This window comes from Pristis pectinata, chromosome 6 (assembly GCF_009764475.1).
Source record: "Pristis pectinata isolate sPriPec2 chromosome 6, sPriPec2.1.pri, whole genome shotgun sequence".
Classification (NCBI taxonomy): Eukaryota; Metazoa; Chordata; class Chondrichthyes; order Rhinopristiformes; family Pristidae; genus Pristis; species Pristis pectinata.
In genome coordinates, this window is record NC_067410.1 from 17,621,863 (window position 1) to 17,640,442 (window position 18,580).

The 18,580-nt window shown below is 39.7% G+C and overlaps 1 protein-coding gene across 4 annotated transcripts in view; it reads left to right on the forward strand.

Annotated features, from left to right (window-relative positions):
• The window catches only part of LOC127571610 (POC1 centriolar protein homolog A-like), a 103,174-nt gene that overhangs the window by 75,519 nt on the left and 9,075 nt on the right, over positions 1-18,580 (forward strand). For 2 of the 4 annotated variants that reach the window (XM_052018151.1, XM_052018154.1), the window contains one exon: positions 6,806-7,003. In XM_052018151.1, coding sequence (XP_051874111.1) covers positions 6,806-7,003 — 198 coding nt within the window. Of the gene's footprint in view, positions 1-6,805; positions 7,004-8,611; positions 8,709-18,580 lie in introns of those variants that run through there. The other 2 variants (XM_052018152.1, XR_007956494.1) reach the window with 2 other exon arrangements.

Here is an 18,580-nt window from a genome sequence, read left to right on the forward strand (position 1 = left end):
CTCAGGGAGGCTGCTGGTGTCCCAGCTGCAGCTCCTGACAGACTGCATGATGGCACTAGAGCTGTGCATGGATTCACCCTGGAGCATCCACAATGCTGAGAATGTTGTGGAGAGCACATTTAGTGAGTTGGTCGCACCGCAATTTAAAGGCCAGGGGAAAGGTAAGATATCTTCATTAGTCACATGTACATCGAAACACACAGTGAAATGCATCTTTTGCATAGTGTTCTGGGGGCAGCCTGCAAGTGTCGCCACGCTTCCGGCGCCAACATAGCATGCCCACAACTTCCTAACCTATACGTCTTAAGAATGTGGGGGGAAACCGGAGCACCCGCAGGAAACCCACGCAGACATGGGGAGAACATACAAACTCCTTACAGTCAGCGGCCAGGTTTGAAGCCGGGTTGCTGGTGCTGTAAAGCGTTATGCTAATCGCTATACCACTGTGGGTGACCAACCGGCAGAGCAGTAGCAGGAAGGTAGTACAGGAGTCCCCTGCAGTCATCTCCCTCCAAAACAGATATACCGCTTTGGGGAAGATGCCTCATCAGGGGAGGGCAGCAGGTAGCCAGGATCATGGCACTGTGAGTGGCTCTGCTTCACAGCAGGGCAGGAAAAAGAGTGGCAGAGCTGTAGTGATAAGGGATTCCATGGTAAGGGAATAGACAGGAGCTTCTGTGGCTGCAAATGGGATTCCCGTTTGTTGTGTTGCCTCCCAAGTGCAAGGGTCAGGGATGTCTCAGAGTAGCTGCAGGGCATTCTGGAAGGGGAGGGTGAACAGCCAATTGTCGTGATGCGTGTAAGTACTAATGATATAGGAAAAAAGTGGGATGAGGTCTACAAGCCAAATTTAGGGAGCTAGGAGATAGGTTGATAAGTAGGACCTCAAAGGTAATAATCTCAGGATTACTACCTGTGCCACATGCTGGTCAGAGTACGAATAGCAGCATGGTTAGGATGAATACGTGGCTTGAACAGTGGTGCAGGAGGGAAGGTTTCAGATTCCTGGGGCATTGGAACCAGTTCTGGGGGAAGTGGGACCAGTACAAACTGGACGGTCTACACCTGGGCAGGGCTGGAATCAATGTCCTAGGCAGATCATTTGCTAGTGCTGTTGGGAGGGGTTAAACTAATATGGCAGGGGGATGGGAATCCATGCAGAAAGACAGAGGGAAGCAAAGCAGAGACCAGGGCAAAAGTTAGAAAAGTAATAGTGGAGTACAGAAAAGTCAAACGCAAAGGACACAAAGGTTACTTAATTCTAAAAGGACAATGAGTGTAAGGGCACTGAATGCCCATAGTATTCGAAACAAGGTCAGTGACCTTGTGGCACAAATCAGTACAAAAGGGTATGATTTAGTGGCCATTACAGAAATGTGCTTGCAGGGTGGAGGTGGGTGGAATTAAATATCCAAGGGTATCAGGTAATATGATGAAGGATAGGCAGGAAGGTAATGGAGGTGGGATAACGCTCTTAATTAAGAATGAGATCAGGGTGATAGTGAGAGATGATATAAGATCTCAGGAACAGAATGTTCAGTCCATCTGGGTAGAGATTAGGAATAGTAAAGGGAAAAATCACTGGTGGGCGTTGTATATAGGCCACCAAATAATGACATGACAGTGGCACAGGCAACAAGGAAATATTTGATGCATGTTGGAATGGAATGGCAGTTGTCATGGGGGATTTCCATGTAGATTCCATGTAGATTGGGCGAATCAAGTTGGTCAAGGTAGTCTTGAGGAGGACTTCATAGAATACATCCATGATAGCTTTTTTGAACAGCATGTTCGTGAACCTACAAGGGAAAATGCTGTCTTAGATCTGGTCCTATGCAATGAAACAGGTAAAATTAACGATCTTGTGGTTAGGTATCCTCTTGGAAAGATTGATCATAGTATGATTGAATTTCTCATACAAATGGAGGGTGCAGTAGTACAACCTAAAACCAGTGTATTATGCATAAACAAAGGAGGCAATGGGATGAGGGAGGAGTTGGCTAACGTAGACGGAAAACACAGGCTATATGGTAGGACAGTTGAGGAACAGTGGAAGACTTTCAAAGCGATTTTTCATGGTGCTGAACAAAAGTATATTCCAGTTAAAAGCAAGGACAGTAAGGAAATGAAAGAAGGCATCAAGCTAAAAGCTCATGCATACAAAGTCGCCAAGAGTAGTGGGAAACTGGAAGATCGGGTAAATTTTAAGTATTTTAAATTTTTACCACTAGGCCAGTTTTACCACAAAGAACCACTAAGCAAGCAATAAGGAAAGAGAAGATAGATTGTGAAAGTAAACCAGCACAAAATATAAAAACAGATAGTGAAAGTTTTTATAATTATATAAAGTGGAAAAGAGTGGCTAAAGTGAATGTAGGTCCCTTGGAAGATGAGAAGTGGGAATTACTATTGGGTAATGTGGAAATGGCCGAGGCCTTGAACGATTATTTTGTGTCAGTCTTCATGGTGGAGGACACGTCTAACATGCTAAAGAGAGATGTTATGGATGTGATGGGAGGTGAGGACCTCGATACACTAAAGAGGTAGTGATGAGCAAACTAGTGGGCCTAATGGTAGACAAGTCCCCTGGTCCTGATGGGATGCTTCCTAGGGTACTGAAGGAAATGGCAGAAGTTATAGTAGAGACGTTTGTGATAATTTACCAAAATTCTCTGGACTCTGGATAGATCCCAGCGGGTTGGAAGAGAGCGAATGTTATGCCACTGTTTAAAAAAGGATGTAGGCAGAAGGCAGGTAACTTCGTGCCAGTTAGCTTAACGTCTGTAGTCGGGAAAATGCTTGTAGCTATCGTTAAGGAAGAAATAGCGAGACACCTGGATAGAAATGGTTCCATCAGGCAGACACAGCATGGATTCAGGAAGGGCAGGTCCTGTTTGAAAAACTTACTGGAGTTCTTTGAGGATAAAATTAGCTCAGTGGATAGAAGGGAGCAAGTGGATATTGTATACTTGGATTTCTAGAAGGTGTTCGATAAGGTGCCACATAAAAGGCTTATCCATAAGATAAGGATGCATGGAGTTGGGGATAAGTTATTAGCATGGATAGAGGATTGGTTAACTAATCGAAGGCAGAGAGTTGGGTGGGGTGCTGCGGGGGTCAGTGCTGGGCCTGCAACTGTTCACGATATACATTAATGATTTGGAAGGGGGGACCGAGTGTAGCGTATCTTAAGTTTGCCGATGACACTAAATTGAGTGGAAAAACAAATTGTGCAGAGGATGCGGAGAGTCTGCAGAAAGATATAGGTAGGTTAAGTGAATGGGCAAGGGTCTGGCAAATGGAGTACAATGTTGGTAAATGCGAGGTCATCCACTTTGGAAGGGAAAAAATAGAAGATCATATTATTATTTTAAATGCTGAAAGATTGCAGCATGCTGTTGTGCAGAGGGACTTGGGAGAGCTTGTGCATGAATCGCAAAAGGTTGGTTTGGAGGTGCAACAGGTTATCAAGAAGGCAAATGGAATGTTGGCCTTCATTGCAAGAGGGATTGAATTTAAGAGCAGGGAGGTTATGCTACAACTGTACAGGGTACTGGTGAGGCCGCACCTGGAGTACTGCATGCAGCTGTGGTCTCCTTACTTGAGGAAAGATATACTGGCTTTGGAGGCAGTGCAGAGGAGGTTCACCAGGTTGATCCCAGAGATGAGGGGGTTAGTTTATGAGGAGAGATTGAGTCGCCTGGGACTATACTCACTGGAATTCAGAAGAATGAGAGGGGATTTTATTGAAATGTATAAAATTATGAAAGGGGTGGATAAGATAGAGGCAAGAAAGTTGTTTCCACTGGTAGGTGAGACTAGAACTAGGGGATGTGGCCTCAAGTTTCAGGTGATTAGATTTAGGACAGAGATGAGGAGAAGCTGCTTTTCTCAGAGAGTAGTGAATCTGTGGAATTCTCTGTCCAGGGAAGCAGTAGAGGCTACCTCATTAAATATACTTAAGACACAGTTAGATAGATTTTTGCATAGTAGGGGAACTTAAGGGTTAATGGGAAAAAGCAGGTAGGTGGAGCTGAGTCCACGGCCAGATTGTCCATGATCTTATTGAATGGCAGAACAGGCTCGACGGGCCAGATTGCCTATTCCTGCTCCTATTTCTTATGTTTTTATGAAACACTGTAGGTCAATTTGGCAAAAAATGCACATAAAGCTTAAAGGTTTATGTGTTGCACACAAAGGTTCTGAACAGGCCTGAACAACTTGATGAAAGGAAGATAGATGCAGATATTTTTTTGTTTTGACGAAATGAATATAATTCATATGATCTACTTCTTTACGGTATCATTGCATTCAGTAAATGCTGTTGATGACTTACATCTTGGAATGTAACCAAATCTCTCACCTGGTCAACAGATGTGAACATTACTGACTTAAAGTGAGTGGGTCAACTGGCAGTTTTAGTTAAAGTGATCAAAATATGCAGTATTATCATGTTCTAGGGAATTATACTTTTGTAGTATGTTGTAACTGCTAAGGCCATCTTTATTGTAGCTTGTCCAAATTGATTGTTTCTTTCAATAAGGTAGTGCAAGGCAGGTTAGAATTCCGAAGCACTGAAAGACAGTTTACTAACCTGTTTTGGATCTGTCTCAGCAGGAAATACCTGGCAGTTATGTCTTTTCCATTGGTCTACAGTTTTTCCAAGTCATCTTAAAAAATGGATTTGATGCTGCCAGCAGATCTCCATATCTATAAGCAAGCTGAATTAAAGCTGAAGCTGAATTAAATACTTCTGACATTTTAAATTTTTATGTGTTGTAAAATGTACCAGAATTTTCAAAGCTGTATAAAGCTGTAAGATACAAGTTTGTTCTTCCTTGTATCTATGGATTTTATTTACCAGAAATCATTCAGCTAAGTCTGGTTGATTTCCATTATTTTTCAAACTGTCCTGCTAAAATAAGTGCAATTTACATCATTCAAGTCTTCAGTTTATCTGATGAAGTTCTTTAGTTTTGACTTTTGGTAGTTGAATCGCTATTTGGGTGAGGTTTGCTACTTGAAAGAATTTTTAGAGAAGTAGGATTCAGATGTTTACCTTTTCTGTTCCCCTTATTTAAGAAAAGGATATACTGGCACTGGAGACAGTCGGAAAAAGATTCACTGAACTCATTTCTGGGATGAGAGGAGTGCTGTATCACAAGTAGCTAAATATTCTTGGGAGTTCAGAAAAAAGCGAGGTGATCTTATTGAAATATGTAAGATCCTTCGGGGACATGATAGGGTAGATGTCGAGATGTTTCCACCAGTGAGAGAATCTCAAATGAGAAGACAAAATTACAATATTAGGGGGTGGTCATTTAAACCTGAGGTGCATAGGGACTTCTCGCAGAAGGTGGTGTATCTCTGGAATTCTCAAGTTCAAAGGGTTGTGGAGGCCAGATCATTGGGAGTATTTAAAGAGGAAGTAGATGCATTTTTGAAGGATCAAGGAACTGAGAGCTATGGGAATGGGCACAGAAGAGAGGAGATGGGCCTAGAGCAGATCAGCCATGATATACTGAATGGTGGGTCAGGATCAAGGGGTCAAATGGCCTAGTCCTGCACCTACTTCCTTATATTCTTGTCATTAGCAGTACTGAGTATTTGTGCTCAATATCCTACAGGGAAGGGAAGTGAAATTGGGCAAGCAATGTTGGGAACTTATGATATCTAGGCAATGCAGCACATTGTGGTTGGTGACACAGTGATTTGTTGAGGATAGAAGTTAGCAGTTTCAGTATCCATTTCCAGTATCAGAAATGAGTTGGCAAATCTATTGCAAAAATACCATTTAAAACCGCAAGCAATGGGGAAGTATCACATTCTTAAGTATAATTAATAAGCTATTTTTCCAGTAATCAAACTGGAACATCATGGTCAAATATGGAGCAAGGCGCACACTTTCTATTTCAGGTATAATGTGACCATGCACTTTGGAGACCAGATATTACGTGAACCAAGATTATTTCATTCAGTAAAGAAAGTCATGCAGCAGGTCATGGTAGACTGTTAGAATGAGCTGACGTGAGAGTGTCTTTAAAAATAAATGATGCAGTAATTTTGAATGAAAAGATTTTGAGTTGGAATTATTATGTATTGGATAGAAATATCAGATGTTCCTTGTTATAATATATAACAATGTTAGAAATTCCAGTTGGTGGTGATTACATACAAATGCCTAGTGCACACATACGGCTTCCCAGCATATGTTGGCACCAAATAGTTTTAATGCTTGAGACAAGTAGCAAAAGCAGGGCTATACTACAGTATGTGCTTAAGCCAATATATCTGAACATTCTTATTGGGATTTATACCTTTAATACCTAAATTTAGTCCTTTTGAAAATACTTCTACACATAGGAACCTTTAAATAGCAGTTTCCTTGATGGATGAAAATTTACAAAGGAAATATTAGGTAGGTTTGAGTCTTGTATAAACAGTTTGAACATATGAGGTGCTTCAGTACAATAGAGCAAGGATTTCATATTTTTAGATTTAATTGGCGTAAAATTGAATTTTCAAAGCTTTGGCCAATGTTACAAGGAAAGGAAATAGTGTTAGAAGGAAGTATTAATCTCTGGGTGGGGATTTTTCAACTTTATATTTACCAGAACAAATGAACGTTAGGCTACAAGCTGCTTATTCATGTTTATTTGCAGCCCACTAAAATGAAGTACTCTAAGATCTCAGTTTGTCACTATTAATGATCTTGGATGATCTTATAGGAAATCATCATTATAACTCAGATTGCCCTCAAACCAAGGTGCCAGCTTTTAAATATCTCCTGTTTTTATTATCGCAGCTTTTGAAGACTGACTTTTCAGGTGCTGAGTCAAACAACCCAAGTCAACCAAAGAAGTATTCAAGCAATATTTTGGCATCAGAGTCAATTCCAGCTCTTCCCTTAAACCAGCCTCATCCTCAAGAAGCGACTGGCATCCCATCAACCCTTGCAAGTACTCTGGAGCACATAGTAGGCCAGCTGGATGTTCTTACTCAGGTAGGTGGGTGACATGAGTGGGAGTGCATTTCTACCAGTGAATTATGAAGGAAGATTTTCTTCTCTGCATTACTGAAGTAAAGGTTGGAAAACAAGCCAGGTTCTTTTACAGGTGTACATTTAAAACCTACTGGTTTTATCTGGGCCTGTTTAATCTTGTGCATTTGGGTTAAAACTCAGAAAAATTGCAGACAATCGTAAGCTGAGTTCACAGTGTTAAAGATTTGCAATGCTACATATTTATTTAGCAGATTTCTGGACAAAAGGCTGGCTTGGCCTTTATATCATTGATTAAAGCCATTCATAAAACTTTTGTTCAGCAAGCAATTAAAAAAACCTGAGATAGCCAGTCCTGGCACCTGGTTAAGCCGATCACCACAGAACCTATTTTTATTAAAATAAATCCAAATTTGCTGGAGAATACTCTAGTAGTTGCAACTCACACATGACACTAATTTCCAATCCACAGTAATAATAGTTTTTTCCCATTTATCATGCTTTTAAGTTAAAAATTAATAAGTTGCTTTAAAAACATGAAAATAACACAGATCTAACAGAAATTATGAGAAGGCTGTAGAACATTTTAAGTGTTATCCTATAAGGGAAAATTACCTGCTGATATGCATAAATCCATTCAAAACTAAACTATATTCATTAATAATGTTATCCTCTTGACCACTCCTCAACTGCACAACATTAGATTTTAATCCTGTATTGCTCCTGTGTTGGAGGCACGTACGGTAATGTACAGGCAGGCATGGTAGTGTAGCGGTTAGTGTAACCCTATTACAGCGCCAGCGACCTGGCCACTCTCTGTACGTGGCAACATAGCGACATTTGCGGGCTGCCCCCAGAACACTCTACGCAAAAGATGCATTTCAATCTGTGTTTTGATGTGCATGTGACTAATAAAGATATGTTATCTTAATTAAAATCTGCAACATCCTAATTCTTCCTTCAATTTACCCTGATGAGAATTATACCAGATCAGTCACACGTGGTCAGTTTAGTGGAGGCAGGATAATGGACAAAGGCAAAGGATAGTAACAGTGAAAGGTGTAGGTAAAAAAGAAACGAGAGGAAAAGTTGGGGAATACAAGTGAAGAACAGAATCAGATGATTAAAGGATCTGGGAAAGTGCAAGGTTCTCCCTTCGTTAAGTAAAAAAAAACATTCAGCAATAATACAAAAACAGCTCAGGAAATGAGTACACCAAACCTGCTGTGATTTATACATGATAGTATAATTAATTCCAATAATACCTTAGTATGCTACAAAATAAAAAAGCCCCAAAATTTTTCATTTGGCCTTGGATAACCCTGAGGCATTCATCTGTTTGAATGCAACATTTACAAACAGTGACCAGAATCGGATTTATTAAACAACATATGACGTGAAATTTGTTGTTTTGTGGCAGCAGTACAGTGCAAAGACGCAAAAATCGATAAATTACAAAAATAGAGTGCAAAAAAAGGAATAATGAGGTAGTGTTCATGGATCGTTAAGAAATCTGATGGCAGAGGGGAAGAAGCTATTCCTGAAATGTTGAGTTTAAGTCTTCAAGCTCCTGTACCTCATCCTAATCCATATGTCTTTGAAATGTGGGAGGAAACCGGAGCACCCGGAGGAAACCCACGCAGACATGGGGAGAACATACAGACTCCTTACAGACAGTGGCCGAATTGAAGAGGGCTTGTCCCAGATGGTAAGAATCCTTAATGATAGATGCCACTTTCTTGAGGTACTGCCTCTTGAAGATGTCCTCGATGGTGGGAAGGGTTGTGTGCGTGATGGAGCTGGCTGAGTCTATAACCCTCTGCAGCTTCTTGAGATCCTGTGCCTTGGAGGTTCTATACCAGGCTGTGATGCAACTAGACAGAATGCTCTCCACTGTACATCTATAGAAATTTGTAAGAGTCTTTGGTGACATACCAAATCTCCTCAAACTCCTAATAAAGTAGAGCCGCTGGCATGCCTTCTTTTTGATTGCATCAATATGTTGGGCCCAGGATAGATCCTGAGATGTTGATGCCCAGGAACTTGAAGCTTTTCCGCCTCCGATCCCTCAGTGAGGACTGGTGTGTGTTCTTCCGATTTCCCCTTTCTGAAGTCCACAATCAGTTCCGTGGTCTTGCTGATGCTGGATTCGACTGTTTTAAGTAGTTCTTTAACATGTATGGTATTTAATACACCTTGTGGCTGTAGAAGGAATGGCTGCTTCTTAGCTTAGTCCATCAGGTGAATACATGCTTTCACATTGGTTGGTTTTGCCACAGGTATCTAATAGGTTTTCTGATTAGACTATTGTTAGCTAAGGAGTACCTCTTATCTCAGGTATAAAAGGTGTCTTTTTTTTGTTAATCATTCTTTTGCTCTCTCTCTCCCTCTCGCTCTCTCTCTCTCTTGCTCTCTCGCCTCTCTCATTCTCTTGCCACCACCCCCCCCCCCCCACCCCTGGCCCCTAGCTCATTCTTAGTTCCTTTTGTCTTGGCTCATCTCCTAGTAGTAAAGCTCGTGCCATATGCTATGTGACTGTTTCTTTGTTTTAAACTTTTTGAATAAATCTTTGTGAAGCACCAAGTTGTTTTCAACTCATTCTTGGACTCCTGAAAGAACCTGTGGATTCGAAAATAACCGGATCCGACACTGACATTGAGTGCGAGGTGGTTGTTATGACACCATTCAACCAGCCAATCTATCTCACTCCTGTAAGCCTCCTCACCGCCATCTGCGATTCAACCAACAACAGTGATGTCACCAGCGAATTTATAGATGGTGCTTGAGCTGTGCTTGGCCACACAGTTATGAGTATAGAGAGAGTAGAACGGTGGGCTAAGCCTGCATCCTTAAGGTGCACCTGTCAGTGAGGAGGAACTCCACCAAACATCATATCCAAACTATTTGATTATCTGATGTTAACTTTTAACTTAAGCTATTTACAGTGATAAATCTTGTTCAGCCAAGCAATTAAGATATTGATTTAAATTTTGTAATTAAAACCTGCAGATGAAGCCATGTAAAACTTTGGCTAAATAAGGTCTCTCCGGTTTCCTCCCACATTTCAAAGACGTACAGGTTAGGAAGTTGTGGGCATGCTATGTTGGCGCCAGAAGCGTGGCGATACTTGCGGGCTGCCCCCCCAGAACACTACGCAAAAAGATGTATTTCACTGTGTTTCGATGTACATGTGACTAATAAAGATATCTTATCGCGGATCCGCACTGACTGTAGTCTCCCGATAAGGAAGTTGAGGATCCATTTGCAGAGGGAAGTACAGAGGCCCAGATTTTAAAGCTTGGTTATTAGTATTGAGGGGATGATGCTGTTGAACGCTGAGCTGTAATCGATAAACAGTAGCCTATGTAATATAGGTCTTGCAATTGTCTAGGTGCTCCAAAGCAGAGAGCCAGTGAGATTGCGTCTACTGTAGACCTGTTGTGGCAGGGGGTGAACTGCAGCGGGTCCAGGTCCTTGCTCAGGCTGGACATAATTCTAGCCGTAACCAACCTCTCGAAGCATTTCAACTACTGGCTGATAGTTATTGAGGCAGCTCACCCTGCTCTTCTCGGGCACTGGAATGATTGCTGCCCTTTTAAAGCACATGGGAACCTCAGACTGCTGCAGTGCGAGGCTGAAGATGTCCTTGAATACTCTAGTCAGTTGGTCGGCACAGGTTTTCAGTACCCGGCCAGGTACACCATCGGGGCCTGACGCCTTGCGAGGGTTCACTTTCTTGAAGGATGTTCGGATGTCTGCCTCTGAGGCAGAGATCACAGGGTTATCGGATGCTGTGGGGATTCGCACAGGTGTAGTATTATTCTCCCTTTCAACGCGTGCATAAAAGGCATTGTGCTCTTCAGGGAGGGAAGCATCACTGCCATTTATGCTGTTTGGTTTTGCCTTTGGAATTGTTTATTATTGTCACCTGTACCGAGGTATGGTGAAAAACTTGTCTTGCATATCATTCATACAGATCAATTCATTACACAGTGCATTGAGAAAGTACAAGGTAAAACATTGCAGAATGCAGAGTAGAATGTCACAGCTACAGAGAAAGTGCAGTGCAGGTAGACAATGAGGTGCAAGGTCATAACGAGGTAGATTATAAAGTCAAGAGTCCATTTTATCGTACTAGGAAACCATTCAGCAGGATGGAAGCTGTCCTTGAGCCTGGTGGTACATGCTTTCAGGCTTTTTATCTTCTGCCTGATGGGAGAGGGGAGAAAAGAGAATGCCCTACATGGGTGGGGTCTTTGATTACGCTGGCTGCTTTGCCGAGGCAGTGAGAAGTATAGACAGAGTCCATTGAGGGGAGGCTGCTTCCTGTGATGTGCTGAGCTGTGTTCACAACTCTCTGCAGTTTCTTGAGGTCCTGGGCAGAGCATTTCCCATACCAAGCCATGATGCAACCAGATAGGATGCTTTCTATGGTGCACCGATAAAAGTTGATGAGTGTCAAAGGGGATGTGCCAAATTTCTTTAGCCTCTTGAGGAAGTAGAGGTGCTGGTGAGCTTTCTTGGCCGTGGTGTCTACATGGTTGGACCAGGACAGGCTATTGGTGATGTTAATTCCTGGGAACTTGAAGCTCTCAACCCTCTTAACCTCAGCACCATTGATGTAGACAGGTGCATGTGCACCACCCCCCTTCCTGAAGTCAATAACCTGCTCTTTTGTTTTGCTGACATTGAGGGAAAGGTTGTTGTCATGACACCATGTCATTAAGCTCTCTATCTCCTTCCTGTACTCAGACTCATCATTATTTGAGATACGGCCCACTGCCGTGGTATCATCTACAAACTTGTAGATGGAGTTAAAGCAGAATCTGGCCTTATAGGAAGTAATTTTAATCAAACCCTGCCACAGCTGTTGTGCATCTATTTGTGTCTAGAATCGGAATTGCTTTTTTCCTCTCGTGATGGCCTTCCATATGTCGTACTGGACTTGTAGGATTCTGGATCGCCGGTCTTGAATGCCACAGATCTAGCCCTCAGCAGACTGCGAATCTCCTGGTTCATCCAGGGCTTCTAGTTTGGGAAAACTCGGTATGTTCTCAAAGGCACACACTCATCTATGTAGGTCTTGATGAAGTCAGTGACAGCTGTGGCATATTCATTCAGATCCGAGGATGAATCCCTGAATATGGTCCAGTCCGCCGATTTAAAGCAGTACTGTAAACACTCCTCTGCCTCTCTTGACCATACCTTCGCGGTCCTCACCACTGGCACTACATCGTGACTGTTGATCACGATGCTCAGATCCCCCATTGCCAATTTGATATTTGCCGGGGTGAAATGTACACTGCTACCAGGATGACGGTGGAGAACTCCCTCGGCAGGTGGAATGGACACTTGACTGCCAAATGTTTCAGGTAGGGGGGAACAGAACTGCCACATCTGTGCACCACAAAGAATGGTTGAATGTTGTGATTGAATACCATGTGGTCAAACTCTACGTGACCAAAAAACATCTGATTCTCAGGATGATCCAACTGGTGTTAATGTTCCTAGGCTTTGTTGAAGTGCCATAGGAACTGCTGTACCTGCAGGCTTGAAAAAGATTTATGAAGTGCATCAGGTGGGCTGAGTCACCACCCCTGTAACTTAAGGCCATGAGCAAAGTTAACCTGACCATGGCAACCCCAAGTAAGTGAAAGAAGAGAGCATTCAACATAATGATATTGTTTTATATCTTGGTTCTTTCTTGATATTTGACTCAGCTAGTTAGTATTGGTTGTAAGTATGAAATAGAGTAGAGCATGTGTATGGTGTTACTTTTGTGGGTGGAATAGCATGTTCTGAGCATGGTCATCTTATGGTGGATAGGAAATCAGTGTTTCAGTCCTGTACTTTTCACTTTATCTAATATTTGAACCAATTAGTTATTTTGTTTTAGATATGTTATATATTTATTACTCTAGGGTGGTTATTGTAGTGATTGATGAATTTGTTTGATGAAGCTAAACTTCATTAGCGTCAAATTTATATCTGCGATTAAACTGATTTATTATACACCTATGGCTTCAATACTTACTAATAATCAAAGATCTCCTTTGTTTAGGCTTTTTTGAGGTACTGGACAAGGTTGCCCTTTAAGCCCTTTATTATTTGATATTGCTTTGAAACCCTTGGCTATTGCACTCTGGGATTCTTCAAATATATGTGGCGTTACTCGCGGACAGAAGATTCATAAGATATCTCTTTATGCAGTTGACCTGTTACTTTATATTTCTAATCCGGAGGAATCTATCCCCGCAGTACTATCACTACTAGATCAGTTTAGTGTTTCTTCTGGCTATAGATTAAATTTTAATAAGAGTGAACTTTTTCTATTAAATATGCAAACCCTAATTTACAGGCAATTACTTTTTAGATTGGTAACTATTTTATGTATTTAGGTATTAAAACTACCAAGAAACATAAGGACTTATTTAAAGCTAATCTATTGCCTTTAATTGACCATGTTAAACAATTATTTACTAAATGGTCCCCACTGTCTTTATCACTGGTAGGCCGAATTAATGCAGTTAAGATGAATATTTTACCAAAATTTTTATATTTATTTCAAGTGATTCCAACTTTCATCCCAAAATCTTTTTTTGACACCATTGATTCTAAAATTCTTTCATATGTTTGGCAGAATAAAAACCCAAGGTTAAGTAAGAAATATTTACAAAAACTAAAAAAGGATGGTGGTATGGCCCTGCTTAACTTTGGATTGTATTATTGGGCAATTAATATCAGATATTTAATTTTTTGGATACAAGATTCAGATGTAATTCAATGTCCCAACTGGGTACACCTTGAGCACCAATCAGTACTTAGATTTTCACTAGTTTCTATTTTAGGAGCTTCACTCCCTTTTGCACTTACCAAATTAAGTAAACGTATGATTAACCCAATTGTTAAACATACAATACGAATATGGTTTCAATTTCGTAAATTTTTTGGATTGAATAAATTTAATTTGTAAAGTCTCATTCAATCTAATTTTTTCTTTCATCCATCCAGAGTTGACTTAGCTTTTTATATATGGACAAGGAAGGGAATAGTATGTTTTCGTGATGTATTCATTGATAACTGTTTTTCATGTTTTGAACAACTGTCTACCAAATACAATTTGTCTAGATCACACTTTTTTTGATATTTGCAGATTAAAAATTTTTTAAAAGCTACTATACCCTCTTTTCCAACACCTTACAAAACTGAAATTATGGCAAAAATTTTAGGTCTTAATCCTTATCAGAAGGGCTTGATAGCAATAATCTATGATTTAATTATGAAAACACATCCAGAATCACTGGACAAAATTAAGAATGAATAGGAAAGTGAAGTCCTGACATCTATACCTACAGAGACATGGAAGAAAATTGCCGTCTTCAATGTGTGCCAGACACTCTTTGATACAGTTTAAGGTTGTTCACAGGACCCATATGTCAAAAGATAAGCTAGCCCGTTTTTATCACCATATAAATCCTATATGTGATGGATGTAAATCGAATGTGGCTTCTTTGACACATATGTTTTGGTCCTGTCCTCTTTTGGAAAAACATTGGAAAGATATTTTTAACATTATCTCAACTGTATTGAATATTGATTTTCAACCTCACCCTATCACTGCAATTTTTGGATTACGAAGGATAGAGTCTGGCCATTTATCTGCTTCCGCTTACCGTGTGATTGCCTTTGTTACATTAATGGCCAAACGATCCATTTTGTTTAAATGGAAGGATCCAATACCCCCTACTACTTTTCAATGGTTCTCTCAAACTATATCATGTTTAAAGTTGGAAAAAATTAGGAGTGGTACTGTTGATCCTTCGCTTAAATTTGAAGATATTTGGAGTCCATTTATCCAATATTTTCACATGATATAGATCCCCTTTAAATAACTTTCTAATTTAAAGGAACAAAGTTGACAAAATAATTTTGCTCTGTTTTTACTGAGAAATTTCAGTCCAGTCTTTTTTTTTTCTTTTTTTTTCTTTTTTTTTGTTCTTTTTTGAAATTTTTCTGTTTAGTTTGGTTTGATTTATTGTTTATACTTTTTCTTATTGATTTGGGGATTTTTTTTCTTTCTTTTATATATGTATAATAAATCTTTTTCTTTTCTTTTATATCATATTCATTTACTAAGAGATTGTGGGATCTACAGATTTTTTTAATATTTTATTGTTCTTTATGATTATCTATGCTATGATTGTTCTCCTGATCTCTCTGTATTACATGTACAAACATTGATGTTATATTAATCTATATTAATTTGAAAACTAATAAAAAGATTGAAAAAGAAAGAAGCTAAACTTCATTCAGAGAATCAGGTACATCCTGCTTAAAGTAGAAATTTTAAGTTCCCCTCCATAATCTTACTGGGAAATTGAGACAGACGACATGAATACACTTCCTAAATTTTTCGCTATGTACTATTTCCAGCAGTTTGTGTAATACTTTAAGGAATCCACATCCACCTTCCAAAGAAGAGCTTTCAGAAGTAAAAAAAAAATAAAGTAAGAATGCCATCAAGGCAATGTCCACAAATGTGTTCAGTGGATTCGTGCCGTTTTAAAGTATGTATTACACATTTGTGGATTTTGTGCAAGTTTTCATAATATAAAGAGTTCTTTATAAAAACAACTTTCACCTTGGTAAAATGAGCTGACATGAAATTGAAGTAAATTATAATTTATATGCTCAGGACACATGCTTAAGCATGTAATCCATATATTATCCTGAGGAACTATATGACCAGAAATTCTTTGGCAGCTGCAGAGATGGTATACAGCAAGTCAATGAATGCTTATTTTGGAGGATATGTTACTGCAAAGTACTACAGCTAACAAGGCCCAAAGCATTATGCACTATAGATGGGCTATGCAGAAGTAAAGCAGTGAGAAGTCTTTCCTTCGCATATCTTGCCAGTGTGGAGCACCTGAAGAAGAACAGATATGTCTAGTTTGTGGGTATCTTGTGGGGAATATGGTGGCATACAGGAATAGCAATGGAGCAGCAGTCAGGAAGACCAGGGCATCAGTCAGAAGGTCAAGATGACCTTGAGAGTGAATGCCAACATCATGATTGCACTGCGGACAAGAATTAGGTAATGACTAGGAAAAGGTTGGGGTTGCAACAGAAGGTAGTGGAGAATAGGAGGCTCAAAAAGAGCCACCATTAAGTGTACTTAACTTGCAGAAGCCCAACGAGGGTGGGTTGCCAGCCTCAGACCATATGTCAGGCAGATCTTCTCAAAGTGATTTCATATGCTGCATCACAAGTGACCTGAGCTGTCTGAGCACCATGAATGAAAAGAAAAAAATTACAGAAGTGGTGTCTAGGTGTGTTGGATGCTGCTGCACATGTCTGGACACCTAGAGCCATAGTTCATTAGATGCATGGATAACTCAGAAGGAAAATAAACTTTGCAAAGTGCACAGTAGGGCCCAGATTTTCCTTTCAACTATTTTTTTCATAGAAATTACTTAGTTTATGGACAGCTCTCAAATTTAAAGAAACTTATTGCTCTATATTATTATCTTTTAGCTATTCCAGTGAGGATTTTTAAATAGCACAATGTTAGTTGTTGCTGTTAAAAGATTATTTTTGTGGTACGGTTACATCTCATGATTGAAATTAAATAAATCCTACTTGAAAACAGTCAAATCATATGAAAAAAAAACCTTTGTAAATTCAGAGGAATCCATTCATTTCCATATGTTTTTAATATTTGGCTTGAAAGCCACCATTTTGTCTACCTGAGAGAGATGACATATGGCTTATATTGCTGAATGAAATGGGTTTGTAAACCACTTTGTTTCTCTTGTGGCATGTAAATAGCACATTTAACAAAAAAGGCTTCCAGGCATATTGGACAATTTATTGACATTCTATACTTTAGACTATTTGTTTGGACTGTTACCCTCTGACCCTAGGAGTCTGATTCTCCAGTGGTCCTGCTACAGTTTCAAAGATACCCAAAGTGGTTTCCCTTATTAATCTGAGTCAATTATGATTACCAGTAAAACCATAAGGCAAAGGGCATAGCTGTATGGAGTAGATGGTTGGGGCTTTTTGAGTGCTGACATTTTAAAAAGATGATTGGTCTAAAATTGGTAAAATATTTTCCTACGTAAAGACAATTTAATTCTTTGCTTATTAATCTATCGAGAATAGATCACTTTGATCTGAAAATCTCCCTTCCTAGATTTGATTTAATGGTTATGCTCTAAGTAATGTTTAATATTCTGTCAATATCTGTAATTTATACAAGAATGCATTAATCCTTTAGCTTGTACGTATTTCAGTTCAGCTAAAATTGTATTAATAATGGCTTATTTTAGATCTGGTCATGTGGAAACAATTGTTTAAGTTGTGGATCAAACTTTATATCATCAAGAAAAACGGTTATACTTGTAAAGCTGTAATTATCGGTAGGTGACTGGTATGTATGTTTCTATATGCTAATAGCTAGGGAATGTGTATACAAGACAGTGTATGCAAAACTGCCATGCTGGCCTCCAAAGTTAGACTAAGTCAATCAATCCTTTGATTGTCTATAGGAAAGAAACAGATTACATTAATGTAGCATTCTGTCCCTTCTCAAGATATTGCAAAGCAGATCCAGTTGTTGTTCGAGAAACACAGTAGCTAATTTGTGTGCACTCTGCCAAAAAATTAAGTAGAAAGATGGTTATGAGTGAACGCCTATTCTTGTTCAAGCTTGGCCATAGGGCTTTTGGTTCAGTTTGTCCTATTAATAAATTGGCATGCCAGTAATGCAGAATTGTTTCTGTGAAACACAACATGACTCAAGTGCCAGTCTAAGTTGTGTGATCAGCTCCGAGAGTCAGCTTGAACCCAGAAATGAACATACTTTTATGATAATCCAAATAAATTGAGAGATATACTGATAAAGCATGTTGCTGATTAAACAAAGCTGGGTGGCAGAGTGGGCTATAAGAAGGATGCAGAGAAGCTTTAGGGAGGTATAGGCAGATCAAATGAATGTACAAGTACATGACGCATGGAATGTAATGTGCAAAATGTGAAATCATCCACTTCGGTAGGAAAAAAGTAGAAGTACAGAGTATTTTTTAAATGTTAAGGGTTGGAAATGTGATTGTTTTCATGGGGACCCGGATGCCTTTATACATAAATCAGTGAAGGATAATATTTAATTGTGGCATACAATTAAGAGGACTAATGGTATGTTGGCTTTTATTGCAAGAGGATTTGAGTGTAAGAGTAGACAGTTTGCTACAACTGAATAGAGCCCTGGTGAAACCATATCTGGAATATTGTGTAAAGGACTGGCCTCCTACCTAAAGAAAACAGAAAATGCTGGAAGTAGTCAGCAGGTCAGGCTGCATCTATGGGAAGAGAATCAGAGTCAATGTTTCGGGTTGGAGACCCTTCAGAATTCACTTTTCACTTACCTAAAGAAGTAAACAGTTGGGATTGAGGGAGTGCAGTGAATCATCAGATTGAATCCTGGGATGGTCAATTTGTCAAATAGAGTGAGGTTAAGCAGAATGAGCCTACACTATTGAGTTTAGAAGAATGAGAGAGGATCTCATTAAAACAGGA